This window comes from Mirounga leonina, unplaced genomic scaffold (genome assembly GCF_011800145.1).
Source record: "Mirounga leonina isolate KUSES-001 unplaced genomic scaffold, KU_Mleo_1.0 Mir_126, whole genome shotgun sequence".
In the NCBI taxonomy this organism is placed as follows: domain Eukaryota; kingdom Metazoa; phylum Chordata; class Mammalia; order Carnivora; family Phocidae; genus Mirounga; species Mirounga leonina.
This window is the reverse complement of record NW_023270314.1, coordinates 14,639,695-14,661,510: the sequence shown is the minus strand read 5'-3', so window position 1 is coordinate 14,661,510 and position 21,816 is coordinate 14,639,695. Positions and strand designations below refer to the sequence as shown.

Genomic DNA, 21,816 nt, shown 5'->3' with positions numbered 1-21,816 from the left:
TCTGTGTGTGCGCGCGTTTCGGGTCGTGCAATCTGTGATGAGGGTATTCCCAGGCAGAGCAAGGCTGTCGGGGGCCCGTTCCTACGCCTCCTCAGTTCCTTCCTACTCCTCCTCAGTTCCTTCCCACTCACAGGGAACTAGAACGCTGCCGCGCGTGCAGCTACACGCTTCCTGCCGAGTGCTGGCTCCGCGTCGTGGAGGTGCAGGTAAAGGCCAAGCCCCTAAACGCGGCTCTGGGGCGGTCACATTCCCGTGCCTTACTAGGACAACCGCCCAGGGGCGACCTCGGGCGGCAGGCGGGACGAGGCCGGCGGCGAGCGGTCCCGGGATCCCCGGCCTGTCCCTTTAACCCCGCCGCCGGGCGGGAGCACGTGAGCGGGGCTTCGGGTGGCACCCGGGCGCCGCCGCCGCCGAGGCAGTTGTATTTCGAACGCTGCCTCTGGCCCGCGGCCAGGCGCCTTGGCTCGGCGGTCCGCCTGGCCTCCCTCCTCCTCGTACTATTCCTCCTGCGCAGCCCCCTCCCCTTTATCCGCCCACGATTAGAGGTGGGCACTCCCCCCCCCAATCCCGCCGCCCCCTCCCCAAGCGCGCGCGCGCGCGCACACACACACACACACACACACACACACACTCACTCTCTCTGTCTCTCTCTCTCTCTTCCCACTTGAATCCCGGGGCAGGAACTCAGAAAACTTCCAGCCCGGGCAGCGCGCGCTTGGTGCAGGACGCAGGGGCGAGCAGCCCGTCCCCCTCCGACTCTCCGGTGCCGCTGCCGCCTGCCCCCGCCACCCGAGGAGGCGCGGTGCCACCCACTGCTCCGTCCTTTGCCTGCGCTCAGTGCCCGACCCGATCCCGGCCGCATCTCCCCATCCTCCTTTTGCTTTCCGACTGCCCAAGGCGCTATTTGTTTTCTCTCTCTCTTTCTCTTTCTTGCTCTGCGAGCGCGGAGCGGGGGGGAAGAGGAGGAGGAATTCTTTCCCCGCCTAACATTTCAAGGGACACAATCCACTCCAAGTCTCTTCCATTTCCAAGCCGCTTCCGAAGTGCTACCGGTGACCGCAACTCCCGATCCCAAACCGAGAGGGGAGCCTCCCGACTTCAAACCCTCTTTTCCCTTTCCTTCGCTTTCCCCCTCCTCTCGCTACCTCCACCTCCACCGCCACCTCCACCTCCGGCACCCACCCACCGCTGCCGCCGCCACCAGCAGCGCCTCCTTCTCCTCCTCCCCTCTTCTCTCTTTTTGGCAGCCGCTGGACGTCCGGTGTTGATGGTGGCAGCGGCGGCAGCCTGAGCAGCAGCAGCCCGAGCAGCACGCCAGCTCTCGCCCACCCTGCCTCATTCACCAGCCCTACCGCCCGGTCTCCCGAAAGGTGCTGGGCACATTTGGGGCGGCGGAGGCGAAGCGGCGGCGGCGGCGGCGGCGGGAGGCAGGATGAGCGCACGCGGGGAAGGCGCCGGGCAGCCGTCCACTTCAGCCCAGGGACAACCTGCCGCCCCGGCGCCTCAGAAGAGAGGACGCGGCCGCCCCAGGAAGCAGCAGCAAGTCAGTACGCGGGCGGGGTGGGGGCGGCAGCCCACCTCCCCTCCCTCCGCCAGGGCCCCGCGACGCGCGGCGACCCGAGCGCGGGAGTCCGGCGGCGGCGGCGGCGGCGCGCTGCCGGCCGGCCGTGGGGGCGGGCTGCGGAGTCCTCGGCGCGAGTGCGCGGCTAAGCCCCGGGGCGCCCGCGCTCCTCGGGGCGGGGAGATGGGGCACCGCGGCAGGCGGCGGGAGGTGGGGTCGGGCGCAGCGCGTCCTCGGGCTTTCGCTATTGTGCACGGCCCCGAGTGGCGCGATGGCTCCTCGTGACGAAGCGGCCGGGGTCAGACAACCCAGGGCTCGCCGGGCACTTTCCGAGCCGCTTTACAGTTGCGCGGGGGGAAGGAGGTGAAGGGGGGGCGTTGCGGGGGCGCAGGGGTGCTGCGGCGGCTCAGGGTTGGAGGGGCTGAAGTCCTGGGGGCCGGAGGCTGTTTCTCCCGCCAACCGGGACTGCTCGCGGGCCCGGGACTGGCGCGCCGCGGCCGCCCCCTTGGCGCCTTCCCCAAGTTCTCGGTGGCTCGAGACTCGCTCCCTCCCGACAAAGAGCTCGTGGGCCCGCCCGGTCCTCTTAGGGCTCTTTAAATGCGGCGCGGCGGCCGCTCTGCTGGCTGCCGCAGAGGTGTCCCAGGAAAGGGGCTTCAGGGGAGCCTGGGTCCTCACGGGACGGGATTAACTCGTTTGGCCATGGGCGCGGCGGAAAGCAGTGTCCGAGAGTGTGCACGGTAGCTGGGTCACTTCCTCGCCAGGCGCCCGGTCCCCCTTTTGCTCCTGGATCCCGCGCCTCCGAGCTGACATTAAAAGTACTACTCCGGGGCGAGTGGTTGGGGGTTGGGGAGCGGACGATCGAGGGGCGCCCGGGACCCCGCGGAGTGGAGGGTTTTGTCTGCGGATGCAACCAATTAAGCGTGCAGCAGGCGCTTGCAGAGCTGCGCGCAGCGCCCAGGGCGGGGGGTTTTGTTCGCTGCAATTTCCAAGCCTCGGCGGGCAAGGCTGGAGCGGGACGTGTCTATTGAGAACATTTAAACTCCGCTTCCGCGGGCTTTAAAACTTCTCCTGCGTTCCTTGGCCTTAAAGCGCTTCCTTCACGGCAAATAGGCCGATTAGAAAATAATCCCGGAGTCCCAAAGCTGCCCGAGAGCAGGGTGGGGGGAAATCGAACAATGTTTGCTTGCCAGAGCGTTTTAGAAAAACTGAAAGGGTTATATACCTTTTTGAAATCATCAAAGGAAACAAGCCAATCTAGAGGCCCCTGAGTTTTCCCGCTCTGCCCAAGCGACACTTAAAACCGCGTTAGGATCCTGTTTTACACCTCCCGGGAAGTCTCTGCCCTCCCCCCCACCCCTTGTTTCCCACCCGCCACCCAGCTCTCTCTAACTCGAATTGTCCCCCACCTCCAAAAAAAGAATCCAAAAGAAATTGCAATGGGATCTGGAGGTGATTGGAGGTTTTACCTTTGAGTTAAGGCAGTTCACAAAGAAAGAAGAATGTGTCTCCGGTGTGTTTGCTCCGGATGTGCCCACTGGCGCTAGCGGTCCCACAGAAGCTTGCAGGGAACCTTCCCCAGAGTCTCCAAATAGGATGCGAATTTTCATTGAAGACGTTCATGCGTTTTAAGTTAGTTAGTCCCGTTTAATCACCGAATCTGAATGAAATGTAAATTGATGATTCACTGGATAAATATTTTAGGATCTGGAATATTAATCATCGCATTCTCTTAACCACTTGAGTATTTACTACTTGGCAAAGCTTTGCTAAACCTATTGATAGTTTCAATTTCTCCTTCCCAGACACTTCCATTCTCCCCCATTTTTTCCCTCTTTTAGTTTTCTCCAGTCTCCCCCCACCGTAAGAGTTTTCTCAAAAGCAAGTTTTGGAGAAAATGTTAATTTTTATCAAAAGACATTTAAATTTAGGCTACAGACCATGCCTACAACTCCAAAAGGAAGTGGAGAACTGAAGCAATTACCTAGATAATTCAAGCAAAACCTCCCACAACAGATTTACCATAATTATTTGGAAATTTTAGGGGGAATGGAGTTATTTTGAGTTGAAGATCTTGGATAATTGCTCCAATACTTCACTCAATGTGTTGATTGAGTCATAATTGACCTACAATGCAGATACGCAGAGATGATTAAAAACCATCTTTTCAATAGGGAAGATTGTTGAAATATTTATGATGTTAGCTTCATATTTCTGTTGTTTGAAATGCTAGTACAATGGGTAGTAGCATTCCTGTAAAGGATTTATAAGTTGCCAAATGCATAACCATTTCATATTTTACACCTTAAAACTGTGTAGCTTTCTTCCTAAACCATGCAACCTTGTCAGCCTTTGTTACCTTTTTAGAGTTGAAACAGAATCTAGTTTTCATATGCAAAATAGAGTTTCCTTCTTGAACCCTGGGATTAAAAGTATAGTTATTTCCTCTTTCTGTAAACTCAGTACCATCATCATTCCATTTATGCTCCTACTGAATGTGTTCCAACAGTTCTTTTGAGCAGCACATGCAAAAAATATAACTATAGAGTCAGGGTCAATTTCTTTCAGACATTCTTCCACAACAACATTTTTTCCCCCCCACACTTAGGAGCCAACCGGTGAGCCCTCTCCTAAGAGACCCAGGGGAAGACCCAAAGGCAGCAAAAACAAGAGTCCCTCCAAAGCAGCTCAAAAGGTGAGATTTCTCAAGTTAAGTCCCCCCAACTTTCTCCATGACCACAGGAACTTCCCTGTAATTTTCCCATTCTAGATCCAAACCTAAGGATTTGTCCCAACTGGGTAACCCAAGACTCATTTCCTACCTTTACCATTTCCAAGCAAAGTTAAGATTTCTAAGCATAATTGCTTAGCATAAAAAGTTTATGAAGATGCTTCCAGTGTTGTTCTTAAATAAACAATCACCAAATAATATGAAACTCAAAACCGGGGCTGGGAGGGTGAGGAGGGGGAGTGGAGAAAGGCGCAATTAAGATCTGCACCGGTTGTGAAAGAGTTAAAAATAAATCTGAACTATAGGATTTGCTTGATGGTGTTGTTTGCAATTTCCTTCAAAAATAATAAAGATTGATTTACTTTGTGCTTATTTACATGATTACTGCAAAACCAAATCCTTCCATAAGGTTAAGTACTTTGCCAAATGATAATTAGAAGTAAATCCAGTGATGGGATACTGGAAAAAAAATTTTCATGAATTTTACAGATTTAAATGTGATGGTAAAGTATGCTGTTTGCTTACAATAAACTTGCAATATAATACATCATAATCTCTCAAAATGCTTTTCCATCAGGTGATATAGCAATGCTCTAAATGGGACAATGAGAAGTTTTTTTAAACAAGTATTTGATTCATTTATTGTGTATTTTGGGGCAGGATAGAACCCAGTCTGGTATAAGTTCCAGTGTTTTTATTTATAAATTTTAAATTGCAGTTTAAAGTAACGTAATGTTGGTTGTATTTGAGCTAGCAAAGAGGAAGTATCTCAGGGTCAATGCACGTACAGAGAAGCGAAGATGAATATAAAACTCACTTTTTTAAAACTTTATAAAGAAATCAAAAAAAGTTTCTGTATTTTATTTGTAGGGCTGTATATTAGTTGAAAACAAAGGCTCAAAATCCAGAAGTAAATTATGGTATACCTTTTAGTAGATTTGAGTACATCATGTACAGCAATTTTTAAAAAGGACTATAAGATCATCTTTGGGGGCTAATGTTTTGTGTGGTTTTCTCTGTGACTGTGGGCACTAACCATGTTAGATGTGATCGTTTTCAGTATTAGAAACTGCCATAGCAACCAGGGATACATATAAAAGTTGTTTAGGGAGTAACTATGAGTTCTTGTCTGTTTTACTTTAATAATCTTAAACAGAGCTGAAGTGAAGGAGCAGATTTCTAATGTATTTAAATATAACTGCTTCACAGAGTGAAGATTTAATTGTGACCCACATTTCATCAATAAGCTTTGAAGTAGCTCTAAATTACCTTGTCATTTAGAACTGACAGTATATAATCTGATATTTCTAATATGAATATTTCCTATTTGTTACATTTTTACCTGGTTTATGAAATTAGCTGAAAGGAGCTAATTTAACAAAGGAGTTTTTCAATGTTGCATAAGTGTGGGATTTACCTAACTTAATTTTACTCTAATGAAATGGCAAAGGAATATCTTGGTAGGTAGCTAACAAACATTGAAACTCTGATGTAATTGCTCTGAAAAATGCATCATTACATCTCCCAGGAAGAAATCTGTATATCTCATCATAAATAATTGATTTAAAATTTTAAGCAAAAATAAGAAAATGAATCTCATCTTTCACATTTCACTGTAGCACATTTTTTTGAATGAGTAAAGAGATGCTTCTCTTCATTTTGAAAAGTTTACCACTGACTAACAAAATCTTTATTGACACAAGGAAACCTGAGACTTGTGTCTAATTTACTACCTAAAGCAAAATAACAAAAAAGTTGGTCTCCTCCCAAGTAAGGTTTGATTTATTTTTAGTTGTTTTAGTAATAGGCATTTACAAACGATCCTGCTAGGCTACTCATCTTTCTGATAATTCTTCATGTATATGTATACATTATTACAACTTCTAAAACAGAAATTGATTTTCTTTTTCCCACAGAAATCTTTCCCTGATATCTTTCATTCATCCAGACAAAATTATTTCACAAAATTCTGGCATAAAAGTCCCTTCTAGTAAAAATGAGTAAATACATTTGCCCTTAACACGACTGTTATATTTCTTCAGTTTTATAAATTACGCTTCATTTGGAGAAGATAATACTTTGCAAAATAATGAATGACATTGATGAATTGTTCATGGCATGTGTAAACTTAAGGTATTTTCACTTTCAAATCAGTATTTATTGAGTTTGTTACTATACTATGTAAACATGATTATCAAACATAAATTTGTTTGTCAAACATATATTGTGCTCTGACAAAACATGTTAGGACTTTGAGAAGCAATCTTTTTCAGAAAAAGTTATATTGTTCATAACATGTAAGATAAACATACCCTTCCAGACTGACCAGTGTAGATTGAGAAGTCTCCTATGATTAATAAATTGGGTATTCTTGTGCAAACTGAGATTCATCCCAATGAAAAATACAAAACACAACTGGTAAGTATATAGGAGAACAGAACTCTAAAATTAGAAGAGATGCAACATACACTGGAATCCTGATGATGTTGTGTGTTTAAAATTTCTTGCTGCTTGGAGTTTCTTTACTTACAAAGTTTGTGTTTGGACTCAGTCATTGGCCTTGGGGCATTTGAAAACAAAACTGCTTGTTGGAAAATTAGCAATGTGAAACTTGACAATGCACGCTGAATGTTGCAAGACCAAGTGGACAACTACTCAATTAGCTAGCACTTTAATTTCAGGCCATATTCAATATAAAATTGATTTGTGTAATATATAAAACAAACATTTATAAAAGCACAATTTGTTCTGCTTGGAACTTTTGGAAGAGAAGGTAATAATTCTTCAATCTGCTTATGCTCCATCATGACAGATTCCCATGGATGACCATTATGTAGCAATTCTAGTCATTCCTGAGGAGTCCAATTTGAGTGCTCAAAATTTCTTCCTGAACCCGCTTCATATTGCTATCTTAATAAAAGAAATCAGAAGTTAATGTTTTCCTGAATAAATAATTTATTGGTGTGTGTGTGTGTGTGTGTGTGTGTCTTGACCTTGTAATTTATGTTTTAATTTGAGATATACCTGTGACCAGTTGTCTCTCAATTTCTTTTTTGTTTTGTTTTCTTCTCATGTTTGTGCTGGATGGAAATACTTTGTATTTTTGCATTTTGCCTGTTTAGAGAAGAGAAAGATATAATCTGTGTGTTTAGGGTTTCTGCTGTGGCTTTGTAATCATGAGAGAATACTGGAGGGGTTGTCACTCATTCTCCAGTGTTTAAGGTCAAAGTCAAGTTCATCTGTAAGCCTCAAGCCAATTCTCATTCAGGTACTTTCAGGACAAAAACTTTTTTCTGAGACTGAATTAAATTTTAATAGAAGGAAATGGCATATAAAAAGATCTCAGGTGTGAGACAGCCCTACTTCATAGTGTCATAGATTTGCTTGAACTTCCTTTTGACTCTAGGTGGAATGGCCAGAGCTAGAGAGCAAGGTGCAGAATGAAAATATCATCTAGGTAAAGTATGTACACTTCAAGTAAGGTGTTCAGGTAAACATTTGATCTGTATCTTCCATTTGCTTGTACAAAAAAAGGTCTGGTATTGATTGGACCCTATAAAGGCAGATTTGTGCTTTTTTCTGATTGTGTTCTTAGAAATGTGGTTGACTTTTCATAAATGATTACTAACACCAAGCACAGGTATTTTGTGATGAGAGGTTGTAGGTTTTATTCATCATTTCAGAGAAATAAATGTTAGAGCATAGATGCTGAGTGAGGACAAGATTTTTTTCAGAATATAATAGGCCCAAATGAAGAGAGTAACCAAAGGCATCATTATTAGGTAAGTCATGGAAGGATGGGCATTGGAAGTTGTCATACAGTTCCAGCTATGGTTTCTATGTGACTAGAATGATTTTGTTTGATTCCTGTGTGTTTGAATGGTAATTTCCACTGGGATTCAGGGCCCTATCTGAGTTATACACTTGTACCCAGATGGGTGGAATTAAGTAAAGCCTAAGTGTTGTCTCCATTATCTTGATATTTTATGCTGATTTACCTAAGCAATTGACTCTTTTTTCTTTTATGTCCACTTCATTTTGCCAGGGAGGACCAAGCCTTAATGCATCAGTAAATTCTATCTGGCGATGCCTTTGAGTCATCACAGATTATGATCCAAATATGGGCAATTCAAACACGTTTGGATTCTTTCACAAAGTAACTTTACTTCAAGGGACCCATAGTTTTAATTTTCTGGAAGCTATCATTCTTCTGAACTTACCATCCAGAGCTCCTCATTGCTTTGACTGACCCACAACGTGGCTCATTTTTATCTCAAAGTCTCAACCAATCATTCTGCTAAGGAGATAGAGCATCCTAGACTGGTATTCAATTGTGTTTCAGTTCTTTCTTGAGACTAGATGGAGGCTGAAGAGCATTTCATGTCCGTTAAGACATTCCAACCTGTCGTGTCTTGTCAGCTCACCCTCTGTGGTTTTCAGCGCTCACCTTGGAACCACTTAGCTTGGCACAAGGGTAGAATAGTGAGTTTCACTATCCTAGATTCTAAAACCTCCAGTTATGAATTTTTGTTCTACTCAGGAGAAAAAGGTTGAAAAGTAATTCTATTTTAGGGTATTGCTTTGTTCTCTGTTGTTTTAAGACACTGAACAGTTTTGCATGGCATCTTCGGATTGACTGAGAGAGGAATGGTACAGTCATTGTCTTTTCTCCAGGGTGATGTAGGGGGCAGTTTGCTCAGAAGGTAACCGCTGTCGGGGCGCCTGGGTGGCTCAGTCGTTAAGCGTCTGCCTTCGGCTCAGGTCATGATCCCAGGGTCCTGGGATCGAGCCCCGCATCGGGCTCTCTGCTCAGTGGGGAGCCTGCTTCTCCCTCTCCCACTCCCCCTGCTTGTGTTCCCTCTCTTGCTGCCTCTCTCTCTGTCAAATAAATAAATAAAATCTTTTAAAAAAAAAAAAAAGAAGGTAACCGCTGTCAACTCTTGTATCATAACTATTGATTCTTCTGATTACAAAAAAGGTAGAACGATGGTTTAAAGGAGGAGAATCTTAAACTTTGAAAGTAGCTCTTCCTGTCATTTTGGCCTTGGCTTTAAGTTAGTGTTTGTGTAGGTGAAGACAGGCGTGTGTAAATAATGACAGGAGAGTTGACAATAAGGGCTTCCTTGGGTAAAATGAGCATGAACGACAGTGGGCGATAGAATTCACTTCTATTTCCTATTGTAAAATACGGAGGGATGGCAAACTCGCAACATCCTTTGAAGACTGAAGATGGTTGCACTTAAAAGTTGGAGCCCCACAGAACTGGATTATCAAAAAAGTAAAATGAGAACTACTCAGTGCTTAGCCTGTTGGATGATTCCAGTTGATTTTAATGCCAGTGCACATTGATCTGCACTGTTTATATGTTTAAAAGAACAACTGAAAGGAATAAAATGTGACTTTCTAGACGTTGGATAGTTCGCTCCATATGCTCTTCGGTCTGCAGGTCTCCGTCTTAAAAATGTATCTGTAAAGGGGCGCCTGGGTGGCTCAGTTGGTTAAGCAACTGCCTTCGGCTCAGGTCATGATCCTGGAGTCCCGGGATCGAGTCCCACATCGGGCTCCCTGCTCAGCAAGGAGCTTGCTTCTCCCTCTGACCCTCCTCCCTCTCATGCTCTCTCTCTCTATCTCATTCTCTCTCAAATAAATAAAATCTTTAAAAAAAAAAAATGTATCTGTAAAGATAAAGATACATGAAAACAAAACAAGGTATTATGCCCAAATATTTTTCTAGCTTTTGTTTTTTGGTGTGTGTGCAGAGGCACTGATTGATTTGGGGTGAGGGAGTTTGGGCTTTCATGCATTATCACAGTGCATATAAAATGTGATGAGAGCATTTAAAGTAACAAAAATTAATAGCTATCTAAATTTGACCAAGAAGTCAGAATTGGATAATTCTCTTAGTTTCCAATCTCAGCAATTCTCTATGTCTTTATAGGAAACTTGGAAATGTTTTACTTTTAATGACTCATTTGATTTTCACCCTAGAAGTTTTTCTTTTCTTTTTTTTAAATCTGCCCATGGCTCTTTTATTTTATATGAAATATCTCCCAGAAGAACAGACCCTTTATTGCCTTGAAATCACATTGGGTCTCAGTTTCGCTACTTACGAACGTGGGCAGTTGGCTTAATCTCACATTTTGTGAAACTGAGCAAGTAATAGCTGTCCTATTTAAGTAAGATAATGCAAGATAATGCTCAGAAAAATCACTCAGAATTGGGAGGTATTCTTTTTAAGGGTAGCATTTTAAAATATGGAGGGAGAGAAGAAATTACATTTGAGTACCTACCACATGCTGGAGATTTTGTGAGGCATCTTACACATGTATTAGCTCCTTAATCCTCTGATGTAGATAGTATGGTCTTCATCTCACAAATGGGAAAACTGATTCCAAGATGTAAACTGTGACATGTCTAATGTTCAGCTCTAGAAAATGATGGCACCTGGGCTTGAATTCAAATCTCACTCTAATGCTTATGATCTTTCCACTGCTATGTGCTGTAGGTTATTTTGTAAAATATTTGCTACAGCGTTGGTTATGTTATGTCCAGTAACCTGAAAGGCAGGTTAGAAGTTAAGTTTCAAGAAACCCTTTGGAGAGTAGTTCTCTACAAACTTTTAAAGGGATTCGAAATGGGTGCCTACTGCAGCTAATACCCTCCCCCGCAGACTTCTGACCCCCAAAACCCACAGGGCTATGTCTTTAGAGATCAGAACACATCCAGTTTTCTTATTTGTTCAATAAAGGGTCTAGACAAAATGCTGCAGAGTTCTGACGGCAAGAAGGAAATAAGACACACGGAATATAAACACCAGTGTTTCTCTCTTTCCTTCCTTCTTCATTCAGTAAGTGTGTGAGCACATCTTATGTACCAGGCACTAATGTAAGCACTGTTTCCAAGCTTAAGAGTTATATTTGTTAGATGAATTTCCTTTTTCAATTAATTTTTTTTTTTTTTTTTAGTGTGGAGTACATGTAAGAGCCTGGAGTACCAGACTTCTTAGAAAGAGGAAAAATTACATTTCCCACTTAACATTCTTCCCAACCCTCATGAACTTGCTTCTAAGCATATTATACAATTAAACATACTGTTCCGAATCTAAACTTTTTTTAAAAAAGGCAAAATATGAAAATAAGCAAGGAATAAATAACACTTCTAACAAGATATGATGTGGTAATTGCAAGTATTTGCAAAATCGTGGGGCCGTAGTCTGAAATCTCCGTCTTTACAAATGCAGGATTCCCAGCCTCTTTCCCCACACCCACCCGTCCACGCCCATAAGCTGTAAATACTTAGAACAAGTTACTGTCTCAATGATACATGGGTTTATAGTATAGAACCAAATTCCACTCTGGTGAAGGGAAACCAAATATATACTCCCACAGTATTGTGTGTGCTGATGTATTAAAAACAAAACAAGCCCCTGAAATGTTTTGTTTATCTTCTATTGAAAAATAATATTCTGAAGAGCATTAAACACAGGAAAAAAGTTCAAAGCCAGTGTTTTCCTCTATATAAAAACCCTGGATCTTTTCTGGTTTACAAACTAAAATCCTAACTTGTTTTGCAGCCTCTGTGAAGTTTGATCAGAATGATTAAATAATGTGGGTTTTAAAGAACAATGAAAACCTCCCCGATCGACGCCACACAGCACGGTTAATGTGTTTCTTCTAGATGTAGACTCCGAAGAGGGTTTCAGTTTACATGTAACACTGGCCTGAAGACCAAGGAGCCAGTTTGCTTTTAACAAGTCCAAGTGATAATTGTGATATTTTGCCCTTTAGTTAATGGTGCGAATTTTATTTTTGAATAGGCTTTTTGTCAATGAGATGCTCATTTTAAAGTCCTCTTATTTGCAGGGCTTTCTCTCCCTTGGAGAGATTTGCTTTCTCTGACTTTGAAATGCAGTGAAACCCTTTTTAGAAAACAACCTTCTCTTTAGCAGATTTTAGATACGCCCGGATCCCATCATGGCCCCTGAAACATAACAACTGTACCGAGAAAGCTTGGTGTGGCACTGTCTAGCCTTGAAGGTCAATAACCTCCTCCTCTTAATGCCACCTACCATCCCTGTGCCCATTAAAAAGGATTTCTATCTTCCATGTTTGTGTAATTTACTACTGGGTAAACTGTGCAATCTCACAGTTGATCCCAAAGATTAAATCAGACACTGCTTCTGTATTAGGGAATTTTTTACTCCTATAACTCACTGTGTACTAGCCAAAGGGTTTCTTAAAAGCTTCATTCTAAAGGTGACAGATGGGTGTAATGGAATATTTGCATTGACTGAACCTTCTTTGAGAGTGGACTGACTTGAAGGAAAACTTCCCTTGAAGAGCTCCATCTTGTTAGGAGTGGAGAGCATTGATTGAGCACTGCAGTTATGGTGGGCACTTCGATCCTCCCAGGAGGCATTCTCTCCATGTCACACATGAAACCAAATTAAGGTTTTTCAGGGACCTGCCCAAAGTCATAAAGCTAAACCGGCAGAGCAGGGATTTGAATCCAAGCTTTCCAAAGTAGAGTCTGTGTTCCTCTTAAGACAACTCTCTCTCCCTAAGACAGCACTCAGAAAGAGTGTGTGATTCGCTGGGTACTCCTGGCTTTCATTTAATTTAATTCATGCCCTATGACTAAAGGTAAGACAGTGCCGCTAACCCCTGACAATAAATGAGCCCATGCACAGGTAGTAAATGACCCACGGTGCCCAAACCTCACAGTTAGACTGAGCTCTTAAAGGCTACCAGATTTCCTTCTGTTCAGGGAAATTAGCTGAGTCAGCGACAATTTTAGTTGACTAAAATATCTCCATATGGTAGCGAATGCGCGTATGCTAAGGGGAGGTAGTATTGTTAGGAGGGGAGGAAGCCAGTTTCTAGAGGCCAACAGAACCTGGGGCTCGAATCCCAGGCTCCCAGGCATGCCCTGTACCGCCTTTGTGTGTGACCTTCCTCAACTATCTAAGACTTGGTTGCTCATCAGCAAAATAAGAGAAGTTGTAATACCTACCTTATAAGGCTGTTGTGAAGATTAAAGATGAAAATAACACATGTGCTCAATAAATGTGAACTAACAGTATTATAATCATACAGAATTTGGGTTAATTCCTAGGACCTGTTGGTTAGTAATGCCAGGTCAGTGAGATACTATTTGTGAGGAATCTTGTGGCTTATTTTGTGTGTGTGTGTGTGTGTGTGTATCTATCTGTATCTATTTATTATCTATCTATCTATCTATCTATCTATCTATCTATCTATCTATCTATCATCTATCTCCATCTCTTTTTATAAGGCAGATTGAAGAGAGAAAGAAGAGACTCTCACTTGGCAGTGTAGACAGTTATAACAGGTAATTTTAATATCACTGTACCAAGTACCTACTGGCTGCTAACTTAGGTAACAAAAGCACAATGCAAAACAACTTATGCTGGCTCAGGTTACCTGTATTACTGTGTTTCTATAGCCTTGGGATGATTCTTATATATAGAAGAGTGTGTACTAACTTTTCTTTATCCTGCAAAGTATAAACATATGTTTTTATAGAAGATGTTTGTCGTGTGTGTGTATGTGTGTTTTGGTGTATTTGGGGATTGGAGTAGGGGTCATAAACATAGGGAAATTACTTTATAGATGTTAAAATTTGATTCAAAAGGCAAAAACAACTGTGATACCAGAAAAAAATCTCCTTTGAAGCAATAAAACAAACTCTCAAGGTAGTTGGAAATATATTCATGTCAGGTCTGTGTTGAGTGGGGACTTGTTGATAATAATATGCATTTTTATTAATTACTACTTTTGGCACCCCTAGTTTCCATCATAGGGACAAACATTGACCATTTCTGCCAACTTTTTTTTTTTAATCTCTCTCTGCTTTAAATGAATTGATTGACACGTGATTGTTTTTGGCAAGGAATAGGAAATTAACTATGTAGAACTATGCAAATGTTTGGGTTTTTTTTTTTTTTTCATTAAAAGCCTATGTATTCTTACTTACTTTAGACTTACTTTTGATTAGCCATGTAGGTAGAAGTGCTTTGTAAGTTGTAAAGCAATATATCAGTTTTAATTTTTATAACTTTCACGGTGACATGGAAACAAAATCATTTAAGAGACATGATTTTTCTAAATCATGGATATAGTGGGAGTATTTTTTTATATTGTGGATATGTAGGAGTATTTTATATAATTTATATATTTATGGTTATGTGGGAGTATTTTTTTTATTGTGGATAGAAATAAAAGCAAAATGGCTTATTAAAAGCATTTTCATGCATTTCAGAGGAGATCATTCCAGGGGAGTGTTTGAGGGTGAGAGATGCGTAAATATCTCTGTGCGTCATGCAGTGAAACACCCGGGAAGGAGGATCTACTCCAACATGGAGAAGAAGATGAGCCTTCATGGAGAAGGGGATTGTTAAAGCAATCTCCATACCTCATCGCAAACCAGAACATTCTTACTTGGAATGTGTCCCTCGATGCAGCACTTATAAATAACGTCAGGTAGGAAACAATATGACTTCCTTTTTCATTTTGCAGAAAGCAGAAGCCACTGGAGAAAAACGGCCAAGAGGCAGACCTAGGAAATGGGTGAGTAATCAGATATAATTTCTGGGCTCTTTTTTTTCTTTTTGGTAATGAAAATTTTCTATTTTTCGTTTTTTAAGTGAAAATTACTTTTATTTTATCAATTACATGTATTTCTGACTTCTGGTTCAATAAGTCTTTGAAAGGGTTAAGGCAAGCGCCGAATTATCACCACCCTTTACCATTAGGCTCCAGGAGTTTACTCACAATGCTTTTCTTTCCTGGGAGTGACTCCTCTTTCTATCTCTTATCAACATGAAAAGAGTTTCCACTCTTCCTTCAAACAGGGGTAACAATGAGATGACTTGTTCGGTGGGTTGAGTAACTAAGGTTAAAGGGTATTATGAAACCTTGGAAGTTGATTACAAATGGTGATAAAATTCAGATGAAATGTGTATGAGATAATTTTGTAACGTTTTCTTTCTTTTCTTTTTTTTTTGTTGTTGTTGTTGTTTCCTTCATGGTTTTTGCTTTGGACACATCTCATTTTCGAGGTGGCTTGTGTTTTTCCTTTTTACGTTGGCTTTTTAGGAAACCAGGTTTTTAGTTTCAGATCTGTTTGCTTCCCTTAGTGGTCATTCCTGCGGACTGACGTTAGCGACCGTGGCTTCCAGGCAGGTGCTCTTGATCCCACAGGCACACAGATCCTGTAGCTCCTTGAGGCCGGAAATCCAGTGATCACTGAAGAGCGTCGCTCATTTTACCACTTCAGCCTTGTTCCCTTTGCTGCTACACTACCCATGTTCTTTTGGTCTGTCTTTCCCACTGACAGAGGAGAAAAGTCTTAAAAATGACTAAAGCCATTTCTCAAGAAAGATAAGGACATCCTCTATACGAGGTTTCTTCTGCAAAGGGATCTTTGGATGTCCTTTTCTCTCTTCCCTGGTTTATTCTTCATGCTTCATCTTTTTTTAAGTGTCTTTGCTGCTATGCTGGATTATATTTTCCTGTTGGTATGCCATTCCTTTTCCTCTAGAGTTCTACATCACTTTCTATTTATACTGTGGTATTGCCTTTCATTTAATTTATTCATCTTGTATTTTTTTTTTCCTCTGCTCAACATGTGTTGGGATTAGATTTCTTAGCACAAGGAAATGGGGATGATCTTTAGATTAAAAACATCTCCGCGTTGCAATGTAACCTTAAAATAAGAGCATTTCATTCAACTTTCTGGTCAATAAATGAATTCTCTCCAAACCTACCTACCAGGTGGTAATCATCTGGACTGCTTGAGATCCTTAGTGTTAGGGAACTCACTACTTCTTAAGGCTGCCTCTTCCTTCTTGGAAAGCTCTGAACATTAGAAAATTCTTCTGCCTGCCTTCCTGTAGCAGGCCTCCTTCCTGGGAAGATACAGAGTCATTGTGTTCACTTTTACTCCTGATAGTCCTTCAAATATTTGAAGACAATTAACACATACCCTTTGTTGTCTTTTTTAGTCTGAATATCTTCAGTCCTTTCATTTTTTTTCCCCCAAAGGAACATTCTTGTTATTCTTTTCTGAGTGTGTTTGTTTTTGAATCTTTTGAAATATGTCACCCAGACCTAAGTATCATGTTTCAAGTGTGGGCTCCACAACTGGTGGGTTTATCACCTTTCTTGTTGTACATATGGTTCCCGTTATCTATTAGTGATGAACCAACCACCCCAAAACTTAATGTTTTTTAAAAAAAAGCTTTTTATTATGCTCATGGATTCTTTGGGTCAGGAATATGGACAGGGCACAGCAGAAAGCCTTGTCTCTGCTTCCAGATGTCTGGGGCCTCAGTGAGAGGACTCAAGCAGCTGGGGGTGACTCCAGTACTAGGAGCCTACATTCTGGAGGCTTCTTCACTCACGGGTCTGGAGCTTTTGCAAGATGGGCTTGAAGTCTGGGTGCATCTGGTAATGTCCACAGGAACACCCACACACATGGCCTTTCCAGCTTGGTGGTCTCAGGGTAGATGGCCTGCCTTCTGACATACCCTCAAGGTTCCCAGAGTGTTCTGGCAGATGAGGATAAAGCTGCTTAGTCTCAGAAGTCAAAAAGTGCTGCTTCCATTGTATGCTAGCGAGCACGCCATTGACCAGGTTGGTATTGGCGTACATGTAAATACAAGTCTGCCAATTTCTAAGCGTCAGAACTTTGAGAAGGCAGACCTGTATAAACTTTCTAAAATGCAACATAATAGAAAATGGTAAGTTCTTTGAAGTCATGAGATTAATGTTGCTCAAATGAAATAAATTGTAAGCAAAGACAATGAAAGTTAACGGGCACAAGAGCTTCCATCAAGTGTGGCCTCTCCTGTGTCCCCCAGCTTCATGGAGAGACAGTTGACATACAGTATTGTGTAGACTGAAGGAATACAAAGCGTTGATTTGATACTTATGTATTGCAAAATGATGACTGCAGTAACATTTGTTAACGCCTCCATCACCTCACATAATTACCATTTCTTTCTTTTTTTTTTTTGGTGGTGAGACCATTTAAGATCTACTCTCTTAACAACTTTCAAACATATAATACAGCGTTGTTAACTATAATCCGCATGCTAGATCTCCAGACTTGATAACCGAAAGTTTGTGTCCTTTGACCAGCATTTCCTTACTTTCCCCACCCTCCACTCCTGGCAACCACCAACCCACTCTCTCTGTCTATAAAATTAGGTTTTTTAGATTCCACCTGTAAGTGAAATCATGCAGTATTTGTCTTCCTCTAACTTATTTCACTAAGCATAATGCCCTCACATTCCATCCATGCCAATGGCCGAATTTCCTGCTTTCTCATGGTTGAACAATATTCCATCCCATATGTGACACACACATACACACACCGCGCCCCCCCCCCCCCCCGCACATCTCCTTAAACATTCATCTGTAGATGGACACTTAGATTCTTTCCATAGCTTGCCTCTTAGCTGGTCATTCTACCTTGAACCTGTTCTACCCTTGGGGTATCCTATAATGTTCACCAGTAACTCTGTAGATTATAGTCATGTCACCGTTCTTTCTCCAAAACTTTCTGTGGTTGCACAGCCAGCCACTGAATTAATTACAAGCTGCCCTGGCGCTTTCAAGGCCCCCACAGTTTACACCCACCTATCTTTATGGCTTTATTTCCCACCACTCATCTTTACACAGCCAGTGTTCCAGCCAAGGACCTAGGTGCTTTTTTTTTTTTTTCTTAATGGATTCTTACTCATTGGAGGGAGATATGGATTCCAGGCATCTGATCTTCATGCTGGATCAGAAGCCCATGAGAGACATCCACCGTGGAGGCCCTTGCTTTCTGGGAATAACTGGGTCATCCTCATTGATGGGGGTGATTCCTAATTTTTACTGGCTGTGAGAATGGAAAATACTGTGTGGTGAACTGTTACAGCTCCCTGACTTGGTCCCCAAAGAAGAGTTGTTCTACTCAGAAGAGGTAATAAAAGGAAATTGTGTATTTTTTCGTGACGGTGTGTTTCCTCTTTGCTTGTATATATTCTGTTGGGTAGAGTGTGAAGCCAGCCACCGCGAGGCTTTCAGTTCAGTGGCGTTCTTTGCAGGAAAGCTCGTGCTAAAGAAATAAATTATTGTATTTTCCATAGGCAATGGGCGTGGACCTCATAGTAAATTCAGTTCTTTCCAACGGTGTCGTTCACCGATTTTCTTGTGGTAGAGATAGATTTTTGAACTGACTAGATTTCCTAGGTACATGACCAAAAAGCCGAATTGCTACCCCTGTATTCTTCTGAGCTGTTTTGTTTTGTTTTAAAGCTCTTTCACTTTTAAAAAGATGTCCTACAAATCTTACGGTGTCAGGTAACAGGCCTGGAAAAAAACATCTGCAGGGTAACCCTCTCACCTGACGTGATTGGAATCGGCAGTTGGTAGGCTACTCAGGAGTTGACTAACCAAAAGTACGTGTATAGAAGTAGGGGAGAAACTTGCATCAGTCTTGCTTAAGGCGAGGGAATGGACCATTGGCAAATCCAGTGAGTATATTAACTGGACTTTGATTAAGAGCACTTCTAGTCTTTCCTTTATTCTCCTTTGTGCCCTCCCCAACCCCCTGAGTTTGAATTAGATTTTGGATCTTTTACTTCAATGAGCTAGTCTGGACTTCTACTTTTTAAAAATGTCTTGGTGTGGAGGAGGTGAGAGGTGAAGGAGAGAGAGGTGGGACCTAAATTTCCTCCTGGTCTTACAGTTGGGAGCTCAGGATCTGGATTCAGATGGCTTGGGTTCAGATTCTGGCCCATCACTTGACTAACTGTGGAATCTTGAGCAAATTACATGACCTTTAAAAGATCTGGTTTCCTTATCTCTAAAAAGGTGGTAAGAGCAGCATATTTTTCATAGTTGTTAGACAGATACATTTCTCATACACAGAGTTGTTGTGGGGATTAAATAAGATCACCCATGCAAAGGGCTTAATAAAAGGCATAGCACATGCAAGTGCTCAAATAATGTTAGATACTATGATTAATTCCACTGTACATTTTCATGTAGTTACCACCAACAGCCTAAACCTTACTTACTTATAGCTAGCTACCAGTAGTCACACACATGGAGCAAGGTGACAGTCATGCATCCAACTAACCAAGCACCCTCAGTGGTATCATTATGTCTTTAATGTATCTAGGCTTAGTATCATCAAGCTTAAGAACTGCTTATAAATAATCCTGAAGTACATTTTAAATCTATTTTCAATTAAGAGAAAAATTGCACATAGCAGCTTATAAGCCTCTCCTCTCATTGTAGAGGTTTGGTGTCATGTGTTGTTCATCAATTTGAAAAGTATGATTCCTCCTGTGTGTCTCAATATGTGCATCCAGAGATGTGCTGGTGTCTTGGAATCTCCATAGAATTCCATTAGTCAGTCCTTCTGCCAGTTGAGACGAGGCATTTAATATTTGCCTTTCTCAGTTTTTGCCTAGGAAGGGAGCTTATTGCAGAACAGAGTTAGTGATGGAAAATAGTTGGAAAAAGTTTTAGAGAATGGAGTGAAGGCTCAAGAAGATGTGAACCCGGAGGATGAAAGGCTCCATCCAGATGTTGCTTGGGGAAGTGTTTCTGGAGGAAAAGAAGCAAGGATAGAATAATAAAGAATAAAGCAGTAGGAACAAAGATGTTTGTAGGTGTTTTGTTTTCTGAATATCTTTATGAGAAAGGAAACAGGACAGAAGGGAAGTATAACCCCAATATGAATTAATGGTTTGTAAAGAAAAAAGCCGACCGACCAACCAACAAACCCCCTGGAGATACTGAGATTGACCTAGAAATTGAATCAAGGACGAGTTGCTGAAGCTGAACTTTGATTGGTCACTAACGAAGCCCAGCTGTTTTGGGGGTGGGTTGCTCGTTCTCTTTATTTGGTAATGGGGTATGTGCAGTACACTGATGTAAAAATATGCATTTCCATTCCATCTCTTTTGAAGAGGCGGTTGTCTTTTCAGAGCTTGTGATGCACAGGAAAGTGATGTAATTTCAGCTGTTGGTCAGACATGGGAAGATTCTAGATAGGCAACAAAGGCTTTTTGTTTTTTCAAGTTTGAAGACATCTAGAAACTTAAGTGATGATGTGAAGATCAAGTACAGGAAATTAAATCAGCATAAAACCTATTATGAACTAGACTGATTAAAACTCTTTGGATTTCTTCTAAAGATCCCAAGTATTAGTGCATTGAGGAACCTGGGAATCTGATGTTGAAGTTCAAACATTAGGTTTTCATTTCCATGACTTTTCCCCTCCAGATGTTTGTTCCCTCTTTTTTTCTTTTTTAACTTTTAGCCATTTGTAATTTAACACTTGCTTTGTTTAAACTGAAGTATAACTTTGATGTTTAGAAAGAAATATCAAATAATGCATATTGCAGATACTTGTAACTTTCTTATGGGAGTCGGAGAGGAAGAAATGACTTTGATATAACATCAAGAACTGCTAATGGAGTGTGTGGAGGCAAAACCATTTTCCCTTAAAAACTTGTAGTAATAACAAGCATTAAAAAATGGAGATGTTTCCCCGAAAGCACATGGCTCCTTGCTATATGCTCAGTAACTTAAATATGAGTCTTCCGATGCATGTAATGTGTTTAAAACTGGTAAGCCATGTTTTCTGAAACCATCTCCTTTGCCATATTTTCTGATAAAAATGGAGTACTTTGCAAACTTTAATAGAACTCTCTGGGAGAAAAGTGATTTAACTTTATTTTCTCTTAATAACTTACTGCAAAATTTACTAAAATAACTCTTCAAAAATGCAAGATTAAATATAAAAATACTAAGAAATAAATCATACTCCGAAGGCAAGAATTGGATTTGATCATTCATATTTTGATTCAAGATTAATATCCTTTTTTACTTGTTTGATTATTGAAATGCTATTCTTAATTATTCTGTTAAACGAAGTCTTTAAAAAAGAGGTCGATAACCTGCCCTATTTTGTCATCGTGCTCAGTTTGGCATAGCCAACTTCTACCAGATCCTGGCTATTCACGACTATACAGCCATTGACCTTGGGGTCTGCCACTCAGGTGATACCACCACAGTTCCACAAAAACCATGTGGTCTTATCAGACTATAATCAAGGAAGAACAGGTTTTTGTCCCACTTGACTGAGTGGCAAATTATAGAAGGAGGTTGTTCCGATAAATGTCCTATTTCTCTACACAAAATAATCAGCTCAGTAAAATCCTAAGACAGTTATCTCAATTCTGCTCTAATTAAATGTCAGGTGTTATGGAATTCAAAGAATATGAAATTATATGATAGTTAAAGATATTTAAGACTTTATCCATACCACTATACACATATTTACCTATGTTTACCCAAAGTATTTATGATGGCAGTATATATTTCTAAACTATTAGAAATTCTCATGATAAATACAATTAATATGCTGTCTCTGTGTGTGTGTGTGTGTATTTTTTACTAGGCAACATAGGTAAAACTACCCCATACTTCAAGAAAATATT

General features: G+C 41.6%; 1 protein-coding gene across 1 annotated transcript; it reads left to right on the top strand.

The window, feature by feature from the left end:
- Nucleotides 1-1,432: 1,432 nt before the first annotated feature.
- HMGA2 (high mobility group AT-hook 2) lies at nt 1,433-21,425 on the top strand. Its single transcript, XM_035002884.1, has 4 exons — nt 1,433-1,543; nt 4,167-4,253; nt 14,828-14,878; nt 21,300-21,425. The coding sequence occupies exons 1-4, from the start codon at nt 1,433-1,435 to the stop codon at nt 21,423-21,425; spliced, it is 375 nt and encodes a 124-aa protein (XP_034858775.1).
- Nucleotides 21,426-21,816: the final 391 nt, after the last annotated feature.

Coding starts and splice junctions, on each gene's coding strand:
- HMGA2 (XM_035002884.1), top strand. CDS start 1,433: ATGAGCGCACGCGGGGAAGGCGCCGGGCAGCCGTCCACTTCAGCCCAG. Junction 1,544..4,166: donor GCCCCAGGAAGCAGCAGCAA/GTCAGTACGCGG, acceptor CCCCACACTTAG/GAGCCAACCGGTGAGCCCTC. Junction 4,254..14,827: donor CCTCCAAAGCAGCTCAAAAG/GTGAGATTTCTC, acceptor TTCATTTTGCAG/AAAGCAGAAGCCACTGGAGA.